General features: G+C 42.0%; 1 protein-coding gene across 9 annotated transcripts in view; it reads right to left on the bottom strand.

Annotated features, from left to right (window-relative positions):
- The window catches only part of PDE1C (phosphodiesterase 1C), a 493,351-nt gene extending 469,984 nt beyond the window's left edge, over positions 1 to 23,367 (bottom strand). For all 9 annotated transcript variants that reach the window (XM_082691797.1, XM_082691804.1, XM_082691809.1 and 6 more), the window contains exon 1: positions 23,223 to 23,367. In XM_082691797.1, the coding sequence (XP_082547923.1) occupies positions 23,223 to 23,307 (85 nt within the window). In that variant the 5' untranslated portion in view covers positions 23,308 to 23,367. The remainder of the gene's footprint in view (positions 1 to 23,222) is intronic.
- Between the last annotated feature and the right edge of the window lie 403 nt (positions 23,368 to 23,770).

Genomic DNA, 23,770 nt, shown 5'->3' with positions numbered 1-23,770 from the left:
GAAGAAGGAAATAGAGATTCCAAAAGGAGACTCAAATGTGTATATGTAGATGTGTGTCAATATTATCATATTATGAAATTAATGTTTTACATCAGTGCAGAGAAAAATGTATAATCTGGAGGGGAAAAAATTAAATCTCTACCTTATTACAAAAAAAATTTAGATGGATTCAGAGATTTCAATTAAAGATTTTATTAAAATAAAGCGATAAATACAGTCCTAAAAGAAAAGAGAGATGAAGATTTTCCTAATCCCTTCAGTGTAAAAGGTTTTTCTAAACATGAACCGTAAGTGAAAAAATTGTTTGATTTTACCTTTTTAAAGATTTCATTTATTAAAAAAAATTTTTTTTATTTAAAAAAAAAGATTTCATTTATTTATTTGACACAGAGAGAGAGATCACAAGTAGGCAGAGAGGCAGGCAGAGAGAGAGGGGGAAGCAGGCAAGCAGAGAGCCCGATGCAGGGCTCTGTCCCAGGACCATGAGTCATGACTTGAGCCATAACCCACTGAGACACCAAACCCTGTTTGGTTTGTTTTAAAATATAATGTCTGCGGGCGCCTGAATGGCTCAGTGGGTTAAAGCCTCTGCCTTCGGCTCAGGTCGTGATCCCAGGGTCCTGGGATTGAGCCCCACGTCGGGCTCTCTGTTCGCCTGCTTCCCCCTTTCTCTCTGTCTGCCTCTCTGGCTACTGTGATCTCTGTCTGTCAAATAAATAAATAATTTTTAATAAATAAATAAATAAAATATAGTGTCTGAACATCAAAGTTAAAAGGGATATTTACGAGTGCTGAAAATTACTTACAGCAAATATCACCAAAGTTTCATAGCCTTAATATATAAAAGCTTTATATTAGAGAAACCCAAATAGAAAAATGAATATGCTATTTATTAAAGAAATACAGATGCTGCTTATAAAAGAACATGAGGAAAAAAAAGGTTTCAAACCCAGAAATAATCAAATAAATTAACGGAAGAGTTACGTGCCATTGTTTGACATATCAGAGTACAAGTTTAAAGGTTAAGATCCAATGTAAGTAAAGGTCAACAGGCAAACTTACACTTTATGTGTGGAATTGTAAACTAGATCAACATTGTGGGAGGTTAGATTATACATTTCAAAACCTTCAAAAATATTTCTACTCAACAACTTCATCAAAGAATTAATCTTAAGGCAAAATGATTTACAAAGATGTAGAAATTATGAGAGTCACTGAATGGTATTCATAATGGCAAGAAAACAGAAAGGACTTAGACATCCAACAGCAGAGATCAGCTAAATAACCACAATACCTTAGAAACTCTGTTGAAGAAGAAGATTTTGCTATGAAATTATACATTGTTAGATAGGAGGGAAGGATAAACAACCATATAGCAATGGTCTCATATTTAAACAATAGTAAGTGTACATACATGTTAAAACTCAAGCAGAAAAAAAAAAAATTTACCAAAATGTTCACAGTGTTTGTCTGTACATATTGATATTACAAGTAGGATTTTGTGTTCTCCTTGCCATTCTTTATTTTGTAAATGTCTCTACAATCAACGTGTATGACATGCATAGTAATTGTTAAAATAGTAGCAATAATAGTAGTAAAATCATGCTGAAAACTGTTAAGCTTTTTCTCCTTTCAAAGAGCAGGAACATGCTAGTTTTTTTCTCCTTAACATGGAAGAAAGCACCGTGGATTCCCATTAATGGAAAAAGATGTGTCTTGCCCTCACCCTGAGGGACACTTTCAGGGGGATGATTACAGCTGCTATGACAACAAGGGGAGGATGTGATGTCACATAATGATCCAGTGACTGCGATGTTCCCATCCCAATGCAGGGCTCTCACTGCCAGCTGGAAACCCAGCAGAGACCTCATTAAGGGCATCTGTTCGGTAATTACTACAAGTTTCCCCTCATCATGCATCCAACTCTGCAAACAGCCCTACCACGGACTCCAACTCTTTATTCACAAAGGGCCTTAATCTCCCACTTCTGTAGAGCTCAGACTGACAGCCACCAGAGACCCGGGGTCAAGTGTCGGCACAGACAGTAAATGCAATTTCCACTAACAGGGACCAGGGGGTAGAAGGAGCCAGGCAACTTGCACAGAAGCAGACATAAACTGAAGCCTCAAGGTGTTTAACTACGGGATCTATTGTGTCTCCCTAGAATGTTTAAATATTGTCATTTCCATTAGAGAAAACCTAATATACCTCCAACCTACAGAAAAGAAGAGTAAATAGCAGTGATTGCCCAGCAAGCCAGAGAGAATCAATTGCAATATCAGAATGCAAAATAAATTCTCCTACAATGAATATGAAATCCCAAGACTCCTACTGCTGATCATTAAATGACATATTATGCTGGATTTTTGCATGCCATTTTCTCTGCCTAGAATGTCCCAAAATTCTCCCATGTCCATCCCATCCTTAACCTCATCCAATCCAGTGATTCCCAAACAAAGCTGCACATCAGAGTTACTTAGAAAGCTTTCCAAAATGTGCATTTTAGATGCACATGGAGCCTGGGCTCCATTGCGTAACTAGAAATCAGGATCTCCAATTCCTCGTAACACAAATCTTTAACAAAGTCCCCTTTTGGTTCTTCTGCAGTCAGGCCTGACCCTGCAGTATTTGCAAAATACAGATCTAGCTAATTCCTACTTCTTTAAAACTCTGCTCAAGGACTCATATATAGCTGGTAGGATCATAGAATGGTACAGCCACTTTGGAAAGCAGTCTGGCAGTTTCTTGAAAGTTAAACATTAATTTACCATACAATCTAGCAATTCCATTCCTAGGAACACACACAAGAGAATGAAAACCTATATCCACACAAACACCTGTATATGAATGTTTAGAGCAACATTATTCATAATAGACAAAAAAACAGAAATAACCTGTATCCATCAACCGACAAATGGATACACAAATGTATATATCAATATAATGAACACTATTCAAAATAAAACAGTAGAGTGGTTATACATAGTGATTATTGCACAACTCCATAAATTTACTAAAAAATCATGAATTGTACTTTCAACATGGGTGAATTTTATGGTATGTAAATTGCACCTCAATAAAACTGAATGAAGGGAAAGGGGGGGGGAGATAAGACAAGACTGAAAAAAACAGAGTCCAAGCCTTTGCTGACTCCTGCAGGCAGTGAGACCTTCCTACCCGTGTTAGCCTCATTCTTTATAAATCCCTCAGATAACACTTGGCTCAGGGATGTTATTTTTTAATATCAGTCTACCAGCCTATAAGGTCATAAACCCTCTCATTGGGAGAAGAGGAAATGGTAGATGTTCCCAACTGCTTTGAATTTTTACCTAAGGTATGCGCCACAGGAACAGGAAGAGCCCTTCCTCTGACATCTCCCATGTCTAGTCAGGTTCACTCATAACCACGGCAGCTTCAGAAACCCCAGACTCATCGTGGTTTCTCCACTTCCCAGGAAAGAGCCTTTGTTTCCCTGCCTCATCAGAAAATAGGGAATTAAATGAGCAGGTACTTGCAAAGCCCTTAAAATAGTGCCTAGCAAACCACAAATGCTCAATTAGAGAGAGAGAATCAGTGTACGTGGAGTGTGTGTGTGTGTGTGTGTGTGTGTGTGTGAGAGAGAGAGAGAGAGAGAGAGAACGAACTGGTGAGACATCACTGTCCAAACAGGCCATGCTGTGAAATGCTCAGGTAAGTTTCACCTGGCTTGGGGGGTATCACAAAGTGGGGGCATTAGGAAAACTGAGATAAGCATGAAAGAGGACCTAGGTACTAAGTTAGAGAGTAAGCAGAGTGGTTTTAAATGTCCATATACACAATTAGGTTTGGGGGTGGGTTTTTTGTGGGTTTTTTTTTTTTTTAGATTTTATTTATTTTTGAGAGAGAGAGAGCACAAGTGTGAGGGTTGAGGGGAGGAGCAGAAGGAGAAGCAGACTCCTCGCTGAGCAGGGACCACCCCCCCCCCAATGTGGGACTTGATCCCAGGACCCCAGGATCATGACCTGAGCCAAAGGAAGAGGCTCAACCAACTAAGCCACCCAGGTGCCCAACAACTATGTTTTAAAAAGCAAGTAATAGAAAACATGTATGATCCTATTTAAATATAAAACTCCAACAAATCTGTACCTTACTCACGGCTCATCATGATAATTGTACACTTAATCCCATTCACCTATTTCACCCATCCCTCACCCACTTCCTGCCTGGTAACCATCAGTTTGTCCTCTATAGTTAAGTGTCTGTTTTTTTTTGTTTGTTTGTTTGCCTCCTTTTTTCCTTGCTCATTTGTTTTGTATCTTAAATTTCACATATAAGTGAAATCATACGGTATTTGTCTTTCTCTGACTGGACTATTTCACTTAGCATTATACTCTCTAGATCCATCCATGCTGTTGAAATTGCAAGATTCCATTCCTTTTTATGGCTGAGTAATATTCCATTTTAGATATCTCCCATCTTCTTTATCCATTCATCTACCAGTGGACACTTAGGCTGCTTCCATAATTTGGCTATTGCAAATAATGCTGAAAAAAAAAAAAAAAACACCGGGCGGGGTGTATGTATCTTTTTGCATTAGTGTCTTAGTATCCTTTGGGTAAATAGCGAGCAGTGGAATTACTGGATCATATGGCAATTCTATTTTTAATATTCTGAGGAACCTCCACAGTTTTCCACAGTGGCTACACCAGTTTTCATCCCCAGCAACAAAGTACAAGGGTTTCTTTCTCTCTACATCCTCACCAACACTTGTTGTTTCTTGTGGGTTTTGATTTTAGCCATTCTGATAGGTGTAAGGTGATAGATCATTATGGTTTTGATTTGCATTTCCCTGATGGTTAGTGATACTGAACATCTTTTCATGTGTCTGTTGGCCATCAATATGTCTTCTTTAGAGAAATGTCTATTCATGTCTTCTGCCCATTTTTAATTGGGTTATTTGGGTTTGGGTTTTTTGGTGTTGAGTTGTATACATTCTTTATATATTTTGGTTATTAACCCGTTTTTTGATATGTCATTTGCAAATATCTTCTCCCATCAGTAGATCATCTTTTTGTTTTGTTAACATTTCCTCTGTAGTGGAGAAGCTTTTTAATTTTGATGTAGTCACAGTAGTTTCTTTTTGCTATTGTTTCCCCTGCCTCAGAAGACCTGTCTAGAAAAATGCTGCTACAGCTGATGTCGGAGAAAGTAGTGTCTGTGCTCTCTTCTAGGATTTTTATGGTTTCAGGTCTCACATTTAGGTCCTTAGCCCATTTTGAGTCAATTTTTGTGTATGGTTAAGAAAGTAGTCCAGTATTCTTCTGCATGTAGCTGTCCAGTTTTCCCAACACCATTTGTTAAAGAGACTGTCTTTTTCCCATAGTATATTCTTGCCTCCTTTGTCAAAGACTAATTAACCATACATGCATGGGTTTATTTCTGGGCTCTCTATTCTATTCTATTTATCTATGTGTCTATTTTGTGCCAGTACCATACTATTTTGATTACTACAGCTTTGTAGTATATTTTGAAATCTGAGTTGTGATGCCTCCAGTTCTTTTTCAACACTGCTTGGCTATCCAGGGTCTTTGGTGATTTCATATAAATTTTAGAATTATTTGTTCAGGATTTGTGAAAAAATGCTGTTAGTATTTTGATAGGAATTGCATTAAATCTCTAGATTGTTTTAGTATGGGCATATTAACAATACTTGTTCTTCCAGTCCATGAGCATGGAATAACTTTCCATTTGTTGGTGCTGTCTTCAGTTTCTTTCATCATTGTTTTATAGTTTTCAGAGTATAGGTCTTTTACCTCCTTGGTTACATTTATTCCTAGGCATTTTATTATTTTTGGTGCAATTGTAGATGGGATTGTTTTCTTAATTTCTCTTTTGGCTTCTTCATTATTAGTGCATAAAAATGCAATGGATTTCTACATATTGATTGTGTATCCTGCTACCTTACTGAATCTATTTGTCAGTTCTATCAGTATTTTGATGGAGTCTTTAGGATTTTCTATATACAATGTCATGTCATCTGCAAATAATGACAGTTTTACTTCTTCCTTACCAGTCTGGATGCCTTTTATTTCTTTCTCTTGTCTGATTGCTATGGTTAGGACTTACAGAACTAAGTTGAATGAAAGTAGTGAGAATGGGCACCCTTGTCTTGTCCTGATCTTAGTGGAAAAGTTCTCAGTTTTTCCACTTTGAGTATGCTGTTAGCTGCAGGTTTTTCACATATGGCCTTTATAATTTTGAGGTATATTCCCTCCAGACCTACTTTGTTGAGAGTTTTTTTTATCATGAATGGATGTTGTACCTAATCAAATGTTTTTTCTGCATCTATTGAAATGATCATATGTTTTTATCTTTCTCTTGTTGATGTGGATGTATAATATTGATTGATTTGCAAATATTGAACCACTCTTGCATCTTGGGAATAAATCTCACTTGATCATGGTGAATGATTTTTTTTAATATATTGTTGGATACAGTTTGCCAGTATTTTATTGAAAGTTTCTACATCTATGTTCATCAGAGATGTCAGCCTATAATTCCCCTTTTATGTAGTGCCTTTTTCTCGTTTTTTTTTTTAAGATTTTATTTATTTATTTGATAGAGATCACAAGTAGGCGGAGAGGCAGGCAGAGAGAGAGAGAGGGAAGCAGGCTCCCTGCCTAGCAGAGAGCCCGATGCAGGGCTTGATCCCAGAACCCTGGGATCATGACCCAAGCCGAAGGCAGAGGCTTTAACCCACTGAGCCACCGAGATGCCCCTTTTTCTCGTTTTGATATCAGGATAATGCTGGCTTCATAGTATGCATTCGGAAGCTTTCCTCCTCTTCTATTTTTTAGAATAGTTTGAAAAGAATAGGTATTAACTCTTCTTTAAACGTTGGTAGAATTCACCTCTGAAGTCATCTCATCCTGGACTTTTGTTTGTTGGGAACTTTTTTGATTACTGACTCCATTTCATCACTGGTAATCAGTCTGCTCAAATTTCTATTTCTTCCTGATCCAGTTTTGAGAAGTTATATATTTCTAAGAATTTATCCATTTCTTCTAAGTTGTCCAGTTTGTTGGCATATAATTTTTCATAATATTGTCTTATCTTTTGTATTTCTGTGGTGCCGGTTGTTATTTCTCTTTTAATTTTGACTTTGTTTATTTGAGTTCTCTCTCTCTCTTTTTTATGAGTTGAGTTAAAGGCTTATCAATTTTATTGATCTTTTCAAAGAAACAGCTCTTGGTTTCATTGACCTGTTCTGCTGGGTTTTTTAGTTTCTATTTCATTCATTTCTGCTCTGATCTTTATCATTTCCTTCCTTTTGATGGTTTGGGGTTTTGTTTGTTCTTCTTTCTCTAGCTCATTTAGGTGTACAGTCAGATTATTTATTTGAGATTTTTCATGCTTCTTGAGGGAGGTCTGTATCACTATGAAGTTCCCCCTTGGAACAGCTTTTGTTGCATCTCAAAGGTTTTGGACTACTATATTTTCATTTTCATTTGTCTCCATGTATTTCTTTATTTTTTTTATTTCCTCATTGATTTCTTGGTTGACCCATTCATTGTTTAGGAGTGTGTTATCTAACCTTCATGTATTTGTGTTCCTTCCAGATTTTTTCTTATGGTTGATTACTAATTTCATAGTGTTGTAGTCAGAAAAGATACAAGGAATGACTTTGATCTTTTTAAATGTGCTCCCATGTGGAGTGCATAAATATTTACAATTGTTTTATCTCCTCATTGGATTGTTTCCCTTATGCTTATATAGTTAACCTTCTTTGTCTCATTACGGTCTATTTTAAAGTCAATTTTTTCGGGATGCCTGGGTGGCTCAGCTGGTTAAACATTTGCCTTTGGCTCAGGTCATGATCCCAGGGTCCTAGGACTGAGTCTCACATTGAGCTCCTTGCTCAGCAGGGAGCCTGCTTCTCCCTCTGCCTGCCTTTCCCCCTGCTTGTGCTCTCTCTTTCTGAAAAATAAATAAATAATCTTTTTTAAAAATAAATAAATAAAGTCTATTTTGTCTAAGTATTGATATCCCAGTTTCTGGTCACTTCCATTTGCATTATAAATGCTTTTCTATCCCTTAACTTTCAAACTACATATTTAGGACTGAAATGAGTCTCTTGTAGGCAGCATATAATTGGGTCTTGCTATTTTATCCATTCTCTCACTTTATGTCTTTTGGTTGAAGCATTTAATCCATTTACACTCAAAGTAATTACTGATAGGTATGTATTTACTGCCATTTTATTCCTGGTTTTATGGTTGTTTTGTATTACTCTGTTCCTTTCTTCTCTTGTTCTTTCCTGCTGTGGTTTGCTGACTTTCTTTTGTGATACACTCAGATTCCCTTCCTTTTATTTTTTGCCTATATATTACTGGGTTTTGATTCGTGGTTACCATTCAATTTATATATAACATCTTATGCATATAATAACATCTTATGCATATAATAATCTATATTAAGTTGATGGTCACCTAAGTTTGAACCCATTCTTTACTCTTTTTCTTCCTCTCCCCAGTTTTAGATATATGGTATTATATTTTACTTCATTTTTTAAAAGATTTTACTTATTTATTTGATAGAGAGACACAGCAAGGAAACACACGCAGGGGAGTGGGAGAGGGAGAAGCAGGCTTCCCACTCAGCAGGGAGCCTGATGTGGGGCTTGATCCCAGGACTCTGGGATCATCACCTGAGCTGAAGATAGATGCTTAATGACTGAGCCACCCAGGTGCCCCTACTTTATATCTTTTATTTTGTGAATCCCTCGACTGATATTTATAGATATACTTAATTTTACTGTTTTCATGCTTCCTATTTTCTTATTCCTTTTCATGGTCTTTCCTTCCACTCAAAAAGTTCCCTTTGAAGTGGTGATGCAACATGGGGGCTTAAGTGGGTAGGAGAAGAATAAATGAAACAAGATGGGATTGGGAGGGAGACAAACCATAAGTGACTCTTAATCTCACAACACAAACTGAGGGTTGCTGGGGGGAGGGGGGGTTGTGAGAAGGGGGGTGGGGTTATGGACATTGGGGAGGGTGTCTGCTTTGGTGAGTGCTGTGAGGTGTGTAAACCTGGTGATTCACATACCTGTACCCCGGGGGATAAAAATATATGTTTATAAAAAATAAAAAATTAAAAAAAAATTCAAATGTAAAAAAAAAAAAGATTCAAGCAAAAAAAAAAAAAGTTCCCTTTGACATTTCTTTTAGGATTGGTTTGGTGGTCATGAATTCCTTTAACTTTTCTTTGTCTGGGAAACTCTTTATCTCTCCTACTATTCTGAATGATAATCTTGCTGGATAGAATATTCTTGGCTGCAAGATTTTTCTTTCAGCATTTTGGATATATCATGCCACTCCCTTCTGGTGTGCAGGGTTATGGCTGAAAAATCCACTGATCACCTTATCAGGTTTCCCTTGTATGTAACTGTTTTCTTTTCTCTTGCTGCTTTTAAAATTCTCTCTTTATCCCTACTTTTTGCCATTTTAATTACTATGTGTATTGATATGGGCCTCTTCAGGTTGATGTTTTTGGAGGTTCTCTGTGCCTCCTGAATCTAAATTTCTGTTTCTTTCCCCAGATTCAGATGATTTTCAGCTATTGTTTATTCAAATACATTTTCTGCATCTTTCTCTTTCTTTCCTTCTACGATCCCTATACTCCAAATCTTATTACGTTTGATAATGTCACTGAGTTCCCTAAGTCTATTTTCATTTTTTATTATTATTTTTTTCTCACTCCTTTTTTTCCCCATTATCCCATCCTCCAGGTTACTAATCCATTCTTTTGCTTCCTCTACTCTATTTATTCCATCTAGTGTATTTTTAATTTCAGTTATTGAGTTCTTCATCTCTAATTGGTTCCTTTTTATGTTTTCAGTCTCTTTATTGAAGGTCTCATTGAGGTCCTCCACGCTTCTCAAGTCCAATGAATATATTTATCACCATTGCTTTAAATTCTCTGTCAGGTATGTTACTGATCTCTGCTCCATTTACTCTCTTGCTGTGATTTTGTCCTGTTCTTTCATTTGGGACCTATTCCTCTGTCTTTCATTTTCTCTAAATCTCTGTGTCTGTTCCTGTGTTAGAAAAGTCAGCTACCTCTTCTGCTTTTACTGTGGTGGCCTTATGAAGAAGTGGTCCTATAGTGCCCTGCAAAGCAATGTCCCCTGTTCACCCAAACCTGGTGCTTCAGGGATGTCTCCTATGTGTGTTGTGTGCACCCTACTGTTCTGGCTGTGTTGCATTTGCCTTCAGTCCAGTTGAGTGCAATGTCTCTCTTTGCCTGATGTAGGCAGGGTTTGGTCTCTATGCTGTTACTGGGCCAGCGTGGGGCCACTTGGGCTTGACCTGAGCCATACCAGGCCAGAGATGCGATAGCACTGAACTATAAGGCATTTTCCCTGTGTTGTCTCTTGAGAAGCCTTCATTTTGGGGGCAGTGCTTGTAGTCAGACCAAATGTCTGCCCCCAGCCCACGGATGGGGCTGCAGTTGGCCTTGTGTGTGTAGTTATCTCCCCACGGCAGGAGTCACTTTAGAGCAGTGCTGGCCCCCATCAGAGCTGCTTGCACACTGCCAGGCTTAGGGTACCACTTTGGATAGGCTCTAGCCAAGAGTGTATTAGAGGGGGAATTTGGAGGGACTACAGGAGAACATGGGGGCAGAATGTGCAGTGTTAGCAAGGTTTTCACAGGTCTGTTGTGCGAAGAGAACTGGGGCTACTTTTAAAAAACTTCTGCCACAAGGCTGGAGGGAGCAAGTTCTCAGGAGAGCATGGCGGCAAGGTGCATGGTGCTAGAAAGGTCCAGAGGGGTTGTCCAAAAAAAGCACATGGGGCAGAGCAAGCAGTGTTAGCAAGTTAGGTAGTGAATACTGGCATCACACTGGTTCCTGCAGGTGTCTGTGTGTGTCTAGGCTGGAGGCAGGGGAGTAAAATGGTGCCAACAAGCTCTTCAGTTCCTGGAGGAGTCCCTGAATGATTCCTGCCCCTCCAACACATGCTCTGAGTAAGTAAACAAGTCTCCCTCCTGTATACACCAGATGTTTTCCAAACTTCTCCTTCTATGCTGTATTTCCAGGACTGTTGTGTATCTCTTTAAGGGCAGGGACCCCCTTTCCTAACCACCATCTAGTTCTCCCAAAATTAAGTCCACTGATTTTTTAAAGTTCCAAGTGTTAAGCCCTGCTGATTGTAAGAATTCATGAAATTTGGCTCCTCTGGTTTTCAAAGCCAAATATCATGGCGATTCCTCTCCCCCATGCAAGTTCCCCATATCTGGGGTGCCTGATGTGAGGCTTGGTTTCCCTCCTCTCTTTCAGTCTGCAGTATCTCTCCCTCCTGTAGATAGTCCCTGTGGGTCCACTTAGCTCCCAAATACATCTCTGCCTTTCTTACTCACTTTGATGAGGTGGCTTCTCTTCATTTAGCTGTGGAATCTGTTCTGCCCATCTTTGGGTCTTTTTCTGGTTTATTTATACTGATGTGGGTGTTTTCTAGTTGTATCCATGGGATAGGTATCCACTCTGCCATCTTCCCCAGAAATTTGCTACTGGACAGTTTTAAACTGGAGGACAAAGAGCTCACTTGTATGTTCCAAAAGAAGATTTAGCTGCTGTTTTGAGAAGAGTGTGAAGGGGAGGCCAGTTGGAAATATCCCAATAGACTCAGTAAGTGAAGTGAAGGGTCTGAACTAAGGCAGGGGAGATGGAAGGGAAAGTATGCATAAGAAAGAGTTTAGAGGAGTGCCTGGCTGGCTCAGTCAGTAGAGCATGTGACTCTTGATCTCAGGGTCCTGAGTTTAAGCCCCACATTTGTCATGGAGACTACTTTAAAAAAAAAAAAAAATAGGAAAGAGTTAAGAGAAGAAACTCTTAAGTCCATAAGTAAAAACCAACTTCCAACAACTTTGCTTCCAAGACCCACTTCCCCAGGGCTCCTTGGGGGAGGCCTAATTCTCAGGCCAAGCTCCCACCACACTCCAGAGCCTGCCTGCCAAACAGCACAGGAAGTGCCAACCAGCTCTCCCCAGAGCAGCTGGCATCAATTACCCAGCACTCGGCTGGGGTAAGTCAGGAGATTCAGATACCAGCCTGGTCAGAAATCCTATACTAAAACAAAGACAGACTTGCAGCCCTGCCAGCACTCAACATAAGTGGCTGGTGGGGGTCTATGGGAGGCAGCCAGGGAGCAGGCTGGTGAGCACCATCCACGGAAGCAGCTGTGGGCCTGGGAGCCTTGCCTGCTCCCTGATTACAGGGCCTCTCCATCATCATAACCAATAGCTACCAATCAATGGGCATCTAGAGTGAGCTAGGTTCTTACATTCTTCATCCTATTGAATTCTCCCAATGCGACAAAGAAGGAATTGCCAACCCATTTACAAATGCAGAACCTGAGGTTCAAAGAGATTCATGATCTTTCCCACAGTCACAGGAACAGAACAGGCCAGCATTGGGCCTAGAGCCCAAGTCTCCTGCATCACGTTCCTTTCCACCTACCATCCTGGCCTGGGAGAGTTAACCATCTAAAAAGGGCCTAGAAATTAGGGACTCACGTGCAAAGCCATCACAAGTGACACACTAAATCCTAAAATATGATACTGGTTGAAAAGATGGGAGAATTTGTAGGTCCACCATGGATTCATTGAAAATAACTGTACAGCATCAGGACACCAATGCCCAAGGACACAAAAGTGAATGAACGCCTTTTGGCAGGAAATGCCAAATTTGAAAGAAAGCAGAAGATTGAGGTCACAATTACAGCTTTTCAAAGAACACTATATACAAGTGTTTGATGAAACCAGACTTAGAGTTGGTTATTAGTATTATCTTCATGATAATATTATTGTAGAAATATATCATCATTATGGATATGTATCATGAATATAATAATAACACAAAAATAATATTATAACAAACATTTATACAGAACTTACTATGTACCAGATACTGTTTGAAGTTCTTGATGTACATTAACTCATTTAATCCTCTAACACCCCAGGAGACAGGTAATGTAATTATCTCCATTTAACAGAGGAGCACATTGAGAAAGGATAAGTAACTTGTTCAAGATCACACAGCTAATAAACTATGAAGCCAAAATTCAAACCAAGGTAGTCAAGTTCCAGAATCCATGCTCTTAACCTCCGTTAAGAGCTTCTCAAATCCAGCAAGGATTTATTAAGCAGAACCCATGATAGATGCTCCCATAACTATAAATCTATTATCACATTTATGGTTCATAATAAACAAATCTAGGAACATGAATTGAAGCCATGAAGGCTTCCTATACCATCAGAATAAACCCAAACCTACTGGCAAACATATCCTTGGAAATCTCCACTCATTTGCCCCATTTCCCACGAGGATTTGATATCATCAAAGTGGAATGGGTGGAAGGCCCAGGCATAGACAGTCTCTTGCCTTTGATTCCCTCCTTGATCCTAGCTCAGTCATCAAACTCACTGTGAATCAGAATTACCACACAAAATTATACACACACAATCTAGGCTACTTAACTCCAAGAATAACTTTAACTCTCTAATAGTCTTTTTTTTTTTTTTTAAGATTTTTCCTGTTTATTTATTTGACAGAGAGAGAGAGAGATAGCAAGTAGGCAGAGAGGCAGGCAAAGAGAGAAGGGGAAGCAGGCTCCCTACTGAGCAGAGAGCCCAATGTGGGCCTTGATAACAGGCCCCTGGCATCATGACCCGAGCTGAAGGCAGAGACTTAACCCACTGAGCCACCCAGGCACCCAACTCTCTACTAGTCTTACATCCAATTTACCCTGCTTTGTTCTGAACTCTGCAAAGCATCTTTCACCAGAAATCCAGTGAACCTCATTTAGCCATTTCCCTGCACCTTCCCACTCTGGGTAAGTTATGGTGGACCTTAGGACTCAAGGTTCACCTCCTTCTTGAGTGGCAGGAACCACAGAGATTGCCTTACTCAACCAGTTCATTTACAGATGGAGAAACTGATGCCCATGTTAAGCGACTCACACAGGATGAAAGAGCAAGGTGGTAAGAAACTCACCCCAACTCTCAATTCTGAGTCCAGAATTGGGCATTTTCCCCTCATGGTCTAGTTCATGCTATATTTGGCAAATATTTATTAACTTCCAATAGTAATAGTGCTATAGACTGAGTGTGTCCCCCCAAAATTCATATGTTGAACACTAATCTCCAATGTGATGGTGTTAGAAAGTGGGGTCTTTGGGAAGTAATTAGGTCATGAGGGTGGAGCCCTCAGAAATAGGATTAGCACCCTTTTAAAGAGACCCAGAGAGGTCCCTTGACCCTTCTGTCATGTGAGGACACAGCGAGAAAATGGCCATCTATGAACCAGGAAGTAGGCCCTCAACAGACACCAAATCCACTGGAGCCTTCCCAGCCTCCAGAACTATGTGAAGTCATGTTGTTGAAGCCACCAGGTCTGCAGTTTTCTGTTACAGCAACCCAAATGGACTAAGACAACACCTAGGAACTCTACTTCCATTTTATCTCATTAAACATCCCAACCCAGCAAGGTAGATACTATTTATCGTGTCTACTTATAGCTTATGACACCAAACTTTAGCCATGTGTTGTCACCTCTCTAAGATCACAACAAAAGGAAAATGTGGTTCAGAATATGAAACCCGGTGTCTAACTCCAGAGCTTGTCATATTCTGCACTCAAATAAGTCCAATTTAACCATCCTGCTCCCCTTTCCCTTCTATGTCCCAGGACAGATCCAGAGGCCTGGCTCAGAAGGTCATTCCTACAATTCTGGAACTACTCCAATTTCCCCATGGCCCCAGGTGGATTCTGCCAGATCCGTGGAAGCTGGGTAGACATTCCAGGTACACTGTATGGCCCAGGGAAGGGCATCAGTCCCTGATATGGCAGAGGGGTGCCCAGTGCACACTTTGCTCTTGTTCCTGTGCTGGGGACCAGCACGGTTGTTCTTCCTAGTGTTCACTCCCACACCAGCACAGACAGACCCACCACTGAGCCTGCCACAGGGTACCCACCAACCCTCAGGATCATACACCACCGACCTGCATCCACTCCCGGCCACAGCCAGCTGTAGGCAACGGCCTGATTTCAGATAAAGGGAAGGGACACTGAGCAAAGACACACAGTGTGACCGGCAGGCACTGTGCGTGGCACCTCACTCTCCATGCTGTGGTTTACCCACAAGGAAGGTGGTACTACCTCATCTGTTCTAAGAAGGAAACTGAGGCTCAGAGAAGCTAACTGACTTGCCTGGCCAGGACAATAAGTCTTTGCGTGACTCCCAAAGCCCAGGGTTTCTCACTACAAATGCAACCTCCCCACTGACACCCATCCCTAAAACTGTGTACTCCTGCTGCTAGCGGACAATCAGAACCCCATCGTGAGAGCCTCATTCCTCAAGCCACAGATACAGCTGCACTTTGTTGCAGTATAAATGCTGGGAAGAGGGGTGCACAAATTTTAACTAGTATGAAGTCTTCCTTAATAATAAGAAGCATTTGAATGGCATTTTAGAGTTAAAGCAATTTTTTCTCACATAACTTCACCTGATCCTCACTACAGCTCCATATCTAAGACTCACACTGCATTTCACATACAAGAAGCGAAGGCTCAGAGAATGATTTGCCCTAGAGGCACAGTGGGTCGGGGCGATGGGTGCCAGAACAGAGATGGCAAGGCCCAGGCAGCACGACCTCTCGTTCCACATACCCCTTCCCCTCACTCTGCTCCAGCCTTCTCAGAGGTGGGAAGAGGAGGGAATTAGGGCCATGGGTACTGGGAGGTGGCTGTAGAGTATTTTGCCTTGGATCCTTGTTCAATTCTTTGCTCCCTACTGTCACCCCCAACCAAGCAGGCAATACCCAAAGGTCTTGCCTCCACCCAGACAGACAGCAGGCAGATACAGAGACAGGACACTCAGCCAAGAGACCCCAGAGACCACACTGGACTGAGAAAATCCTCAGCCATATGCACCAAGGGAGGACAGGGGCCTCTAGGCCTGGGCTGGAGAGTGGGCCCCATCCCCAGGGTATACAGCCAAGTCACCCTGGCTCGTTTCCCACAGACCCCTGCCCACCCCAGAAGCCCTGTGATAGGAGCATCCACCAGCAGACCTTCTCCACTTAGCATGGGCTCCCAGCTCCGACAATCCAAGGGCAGAACAGGAACCCTCACTCCCAGCCCCCTGGGCCTCTACTGTCTAGGGGCCCCTTATGTTTCCTCCTCTGGGACAACCCTACAGAGAGGAACATAGGGGCAAGGGAGCCAGTGGCAGTTGCCACAGGAAACACATCCCTCTGTTAGCAACACTGCTTCAGTACAGGCCTAGAATTTTCCACACCACCAGATTCATTCTTGAAGGAAGCAGCTTCTTTGCCATACACCCCAGCAACTTCACATCCTCCCAGCCCATGGCTTCACCCATTTTCTTCAACACCCTAGAGGTCATCACTGAGGGGAGAAAGGAAGTGAGGGCCCTCCTGGAGCTCCATTTTCTCATCTGTAGAGTAAGTGGTAAGGAGTACCAAAAGAGACTAAGTGAGACCCACTCAGGTAGCTTTAAAAAAAAAAAAAAAAGTGCTTTTGTTTTTTGCAGACATACCTCAGTTTGTGGAGAAGGCTCTGTGCTTATATTTTAGGCAGCCTCACGGGAAACGTAAAAATCTGTGCATGTCCTTAATAAAACCCAAATAGATATCCAAGCCCCAAAAGACCAGGAAAGTTCCTCTGGAAAACACGAATACTGCACTCCCCCCACACCCATTTGTTCCATACTCAAATGCTAGTTCACAAGTACCTCACCAGGGTCAAATTACGCTTGAACTTCAACATACAGCTTGAATTAATACTAATCATTATAATCACTTGCTACAGTTGAAAATTCAATGGTTTCCTAGGGATGGAACTCTCAAAGCACAAATGCTGGACGACAGTTGGGGCTTTCTGGTATAGCACATGTTCAACTTTATAGTCCTATTTCCAAGACCTCTTGATCACACATCTGATTTCATGACCTGAGAAAGTTCTATAAAGAGGACATAAGAACATTTGCATCATGACATGCGGAATGATGAGGCTGAAGAGGAACCCTGGTGGGAAGCAGATCAGCAACCCCTGTTTCTTCAACCTGATATTCCCCCCAGGAGCAGCCCTGCCCCACCTGTGACAATGCTCCAACACTGGCTGGTTTTGCCCCAGCCTGGGCTGGTCCAGCAGACATGGCAAACTCCCTGGTCTCTCTTCATAAGGATGACAGGCTGGTTCCAAGGTGTAGGCAGAAATAAAGTCCACTGTGGGAGGCAGCATGGTGTAAGGCAAACCCTGGGCTGAGGGGCCACAGCAGACGTGGTTTGAAGCCAACTCCGCTACTTCCTAGCTTGTGACTTCCAGCAAATTAGTCCCTCTCAGAGTCTCACAGGGGTTTTTCTCCTAAAATAGGGTCATAACAGATAGCTTCCAGAATTACAAAAAGTGATCAAATGAGCTGAGTAAAGCACCTAGATCAGAGCCTGGTCCAAACCACACAGCTACGTTCGATATATGGCAGCACCTGTTCTCACTGCAGCCTTGACCATTAATGTCCCAGAGGTCCCAAAGCCAGGGAAAAGGCTTGTTTAAGAGCCCCAGGCTTCCATGTCAGAGGGAATTCTCATAGTTTTTCTCCATGGGGGTGTTGCTGGTGTTTAGGGAAATTCCCCATTGTAAAGAGCTGTACCTCACTCTGTAAAACATTGAATTCCTCTGCACTCTGCTCACTGTCTCTAGAGCTTGTTCATAGCCACACTCCATGCAACTACCAAAAGCACACCATATACATCCAAACACCCCCTAGGGTATACCACCCCCCATGGAGAACCACAGCTGAAGCCTTCTCCCTGCCAGTCTGAACCAGAAGTCGATGCCTCCCCTTAGAGCAGAAATGTCCATTCAACAGAGAGTTTTGTCAGTAGCCCTCCAAATTTTATTCTTTTTTTTTTAAGCCCTCCAAATTTTATTCTTTTTTTTCTTTTTATTCATTTACTTGACACACAGAGAAAGAAATCACAAGTAGGCAGAGAGGCAGGCAGAGAGAGAGGGGGAAGCAGGCTCTCTACCAAGCCAATAGCCCGATGCAGGACTCGACCCCAGGACACCAAGACCATGACCCAAGCGGAAGGCAGAGGCCCAACCCACTGAGCCACCCAGGTGCCCCAAATTTTATTCTTGACCTTATCACAGGGTGGGTCACATTTCCCCTCCTACAGAACTCCTAAGACCTCCACTGTCCTCATCAGCTTCCCCTAGTAAGAATCTTTTGAGTTGCCAGTACATAACATGAATTCTTTTAGTAAAGTCCCTTGACCTAGAAATTCCGCATTTATTAATTTAGACTAGAATAGGAGGTGCTTCCAAAGACAATGTCAGACACTTTTGAAAAGAAACAATCTGGGAGCCACCAGGATCTCATCAAGAATCTTCTCTCACATGGTGAGAGGGGGGCTGTCTACCTACTCCACCCTGCAGAAACCATGTGACTAGTTGGTGTAGGGGCCAAGGCAGAGCACTCCCAAAATGAGCTACTTTTGCATGCAGATTATTTTGAGCTGAAAACAATCAAGGCCCAAAAGACTTAGAAAGAAACTTTGGCCTTCCCCCAAATAAAAGAATTTAGAGGACCTGCTCCAGGAAGAGAGCCAGAGATAACTACAGTATTATATCAACTAGGGATGATAGACAGGGAGGAACTTAGCAAAGTCTGTTTGTTAAAATTCCTCTCTATGCCCCATTGTTTCTGAATGGCCCAGCAAACATCTGTTTGTAAAAACGTTTACTCTTTCCCATCTTCTTGTGAACTGCTTTCCTTCCCTTTGAAGTTTCAGACCCTACCTCCTTCTCCTCAGTTCAGGATGACATATATATCTCATTTTGTCTGACTGTCTTTGGAATCTCATGTCTGTATGGATTCCCAGTATGTACATAATTAAATTTTATTTTCTTCTGTTCATCTGTCTCATGTCAGTTTGATTCTTAGTTCAGCTAGAAGAATCTTAAATGGTAGAGAAAAATTTTTTCTCCCTAACACTGGCAACCATGAGTGTGGACTACAAGATATCTGTATATTTCAAAGCAAGTCTTAACTGACACATGCTGATGTTGCAGGAATATGAGTCCTCCTATCTGAAAAAAATATTCGTAATATACATGATCACTCACAAGTTATGTGTGTATATATATACATACACACACACACACACACACACACACAGGAAGTAGGGAGAAAGGCCCTTGAATATGTGGAGGTTAGAGGTTATCAATGTACCACACAACTAAAAATCCACATATAACTTAGATTCCCTAAAAAATTAACTAGTAATATCCTACTGTTGACTGAAAGCTTTACTGATAGGATAAACAGTTGATTAACTTACATGTTGTATGTTATATGTACAACATAATATAGTCTTACAATAAAGTAAGCTAGAGAAAAAAAATGTTATCAGAAAAATCATAAGGAAGAGAAAATATATTTTACAGTACTGAACTCTATTTACTGGGGAAAAAAATCCATGTATAAGTAGACTAGTGCAGTTCAAAACTATGTTGTTCAAGGGTCACCTGGATATGTATATAGGTGTGTATATATATATATATATATATATATATATATATACACACACACAGAGACACATACGTATGCATTGGGGCACCTGGATGGCTAGTCAGTAATGTGTCTGACTCTTGATCTCAGCTCAGGTCTTGATCTCAGGGTCATGAGTTCAATCCCCATCTTGGGCTCCATGCCCAGCCAACTTAAAAGAAAAAATGACATGTGCATGTATAATGTATATTACTGATATATATTAATTATATAATTATGTGATTGATTGATATACAGTAACTGTATGTTATATCATTAATATACAGCATTATACTTACATATTATCTATCATTAATATATTAATTATATGTATAATTAACATGTATTATACACTATAAATTAAAAGTACCCGCAAATTAAAATGAATGATAAATAACTCAGAAGAAAAACATATAGACAAAGGAAATAAAAATACAATTTTACAAAAGAAATGAAATAACATGGAATTGAGATACTTCTGTCCAACTCTCAAACCAGCAACTTCTTTTGAAATTATAAGTATCTGGTACTCATGAGAGTCTATGAGCAGCTTGATAAACTGCTGGTAGGAGTGTAAGTAGGTATTTCCAGAGGTTAGTTGAGCAATAAATGTATTTTTTTAAATCCCTAAAAATATACATAGTCTTGGACCAAGCAATTATACTTCTAGAAATGTATTCTCAAAAGTATTTATGGATGTTCTCTAAGATTTAGTCCTTTTTTATTATTATGAAAAATGAAAAAAATCAAGACACTAAATATAACCAACAATAGGAAATTGATTAAACAAATGCTTTACATATAACATAAAGCAAAGCTAATAAGATGTTAAATAGATTACCAAATATTACCATTGCATTTTGTTTTTTTTAATACCAAAAAGTACTAGGAGTATATAAAGATACATTAATAATTTTCAGCATTGGCTGATAAAATCACAAGTGATTTTCTTCTTCCTTTTTGATTATCTGTGTTTTCTCAGATGTCTATATTGGCCTAAAAGTTCTAAAATATCTCTAAAGTCACATACAAGTTTCTACTTAGTAAAAAGTCATATATGGACCGATCACATCACTTCAAGAGTACGAATTCCTTGAATACCAGGTTCTAAGTCTGATTTATCTTCATCAACTACCCCCATGATATTAACTTAGGGCCCTGAATAAAGACAATTGCCACTTACTGAAGGAGCACCATGTGCCAGGTGTTGTGCTAAATTTTATCTTTTAATATAGTAAAATTCAGGGGTGCCCGGATGGCTCAGTGGGTTAAAGCCTCTGCCTTCAGTTCCGGTCATGATCCCATCATGTGGGATCGAGCCCCACATCAGGCTCTCTGCTCAGCAGGGAGCCTGCTTCCTCCTCTCTCTCTGCCTGCCTCTCTGCCTACTTGTGATCTCTGTCAAATAAATAAAAATCTTTAAAATGTACATATATATATATATATATATATATATATAGTAAAATTCAGTAAGCAGTTTTCGAAAGAAGGAGGGAAGGACAGATGGAAAGGAATAACTGAATAAATGTCCAAAGATCTGAAATAAGTTGGCAGCTCCCTCACCAGGAAGTGACCAGCTCACTTTTGAGGTCCCTTATAACTTGCAGGCCATACCAATGTGCCAAATCATTTCTCCTAGTGAAGACCGGAGTAAAGGGACGGAAGGGGTTAGGAGGAGAAGGACCACACTAGAAACCTGGGTTTTAGAAGCCACACGTTTTAGAAGATCTCAGAGGGAACTACCAAGTAAACCTTTAAAAATCACTTTTAGAAGGTTTCTTACCAGATTCAAGAAAACTAACATTAACATGACAATGGCCTGTTAATGAATCCCTTTGTCCCTGGCAAGGTTAAATTCACTTTCACAAAAACTCCCAAGCAGTCACCATCACCATTAGAGGATGAAAGATAAATTAGACATAGTTTCATAGGCACCTAAATAAGTAACTCAGGACAGTGTGTGAGCTCTCACAAAGAACAATGAGGCCAAGGGAGTGCCGAGGGGCAACTTCTTTCTGATGGGGAAGGACAGGACCGGAGGTGGCCAGTGAGAGACAGGAGAGATGAGATTTCTCAAAGCAGAGTTAGGGAAATGGCATTCCTGGCTGAACCTCAAAGCAGAGTTAGGGAAATGGCATTCCTGGCTGAACAGAGCAAAGGCTCTGAGGGCTGGGATCTGGTTAAAGGCAAGTAATGATGAGTGTGGGGAAGATACGCATTTGAAGTGACAGTTGAGGCAGGAAACCTTAGCTCAAGCCAGAATGGGGAGCCTTGGGAAGCAGGCTAAGGAGTTCAGAGTTAATTCTGAAAGGAACGTGTTCAGTCCATGGCCCAGAAATCTTGGGCCACTTCATTAAAAGGAACAAAGTATTCAAAAAATGAGCTCCTCTCCATGGGTACCTTCTTGCCCCTGGCAATTTCCTGCTGCAATGGCAAGCAGAGGCAGCCCACCAAAAAGCAAATTAACATACCACCTGATTTTCAAAGGTTTGGGGGTTGAGTTCAGATTTAAAGCCATAGTGAGCAGAGCATACCCAGAAGTAGAAATGCTGGAGTAGCTCCTTGGCACCTGGCTTTGCCCTGTTTCTCCAAACTCTGACCTCCAGAAAGGAAGCCTCCCTGGTTTTGTCCACCTCCTGGGAAGATGAGGGGCCAATCTCTGGCCAGTTCTTTCAAAACAGTGCAGAGCATGGGACCAGTAGTGAAAGCATCCAGAACTGTACTCTTGAAATTCAGCCTCCACAGGGTCAGCCCGCTAGTCCTACTACCTCTAATAGCCCTTCTGGTACTCCTCTTGGTAACAGGTTTCAGAAGCGAAGAAAACAGAGAGCCACGGCAAGTCCAGAGGACAGGGGACCCCTTTTGCTCAAACATTTCAGTAACATGATCCATCCCTCCCTGCCTGGATTCCGTGCCTGTCTGACTGGTTCTCTCTTCCCCTCTTCCTCTCCCTCCCTTCTTACATACATCCCAACTTCCCTCCCCTGCCTTTCTCTGTGCCCCTTTCCCCTCTAAACTTTTGTAAAAACCGTCCTTCAGGGTGTCTCTGACTCTGTCTCTGTGTGTCTGTCCCTTTCAGCTTCTGCGTCTCTTGTTTCTGTCACTATCCCCACCTCTCTGTCATTCTATTAGTCTCTGTCTCTGTTTCTGACCTGATATCTAGGTGTTTCCACAATGTCTCTGTGTGTCTGTCTCAGTTTCTACGGTGTCCACGTCTTTCTGTCGCTCTCTGACTTCCCTCTTTTAGTATTTCTAGATCCATCTCCCCCTTTCTCTGCCTCCATCCCTGTCTCTCTCTCTCCTCTCTGATTTACGTTGCTAAAGTCGCAGCAAGGAAATGGAGCTGTTCAGAAAGGAGTAGCCCTGAAAACCAGCTCCAGCAGGCTGCCGGGTCAGAGCGGTGGGAGCGGCACCGCGGGGACAGCCCCGGGCGCGGCGACCCCCGAACTCCCGCGGCTCCCTGACCCTGTCACCGCTCCCCGGGGCTCCCCTCGCGAGAGCCCCGGGGCCCCGCCGGACCCCTGACCACCTCCCGCCCCCACTTAGGAAGGACCCTCGCAGCCAGGGGAAAGGAACCAGGAGTCGGACAGAGGGTACGAAGTTCTCACCGATGGTGAAGCTGTAGCCATCGATGCTGAAAGTAGCGCTCCGGCATTTTTTGAATCCCTCTTTCCTGTTGCTGGCGTCCGTCATGGCTCGGCCGGCGGCGTCCCGGGGTTCCCCGCGGCGCAGAGCGCAACCCCGCGCCCTCGCCCCGGGCTCGGCGATGTCCCCTCCCCCGGCCGCGCTGCGCACGGTCCCCGCAGCCCCGCCGCCTGCCGCCTGCAAACCCGAAGCGTCGGCTGCGGGCGCTGTGGCTGCAAGTCCGCGGAGGCTTTAGACACACCGAGCGATCAGCGCGCGGCGCCACTGCCCCATCCCCGGTGCCAAGTTCCAGATACGGCGCGTGGAGCGCTAGGAAAGAGAGGCGACGCGCGCCCCAGCGTGGGGACGGGGGCTGAGCGGGTGCCGAAATCTCTGTCTTTTCTACCCTACTCTCTGTGAGCGCCGAAGCCAGCGCGCTCGCCTGTTTTCTCTCTCCACTTCGCCTTCCCCTCTCTGGGGGCTGGTGGGGTTTGGGGACTCAAGGGAATGGCTCAGATTTGGCGTCGTGCTT

The sequence above is a fragment of the Mustela nivalis genome (genome assembly GCF_964662115.1).
Source record: "Mustela nivalis genome assembly, chromosome: 12".
NCBI classification, from domain to species: Eukaryota; Metazoa; Chordata; class Mammalia; order Carnivora; family Mustelidae; genus Mustela; species Mustela nivalis.
The sequence above is the reverse complement of the archived record's forward strand: the minus strand, read 5'-3'. Positions and strand labels throughout refer to the sequence as shown.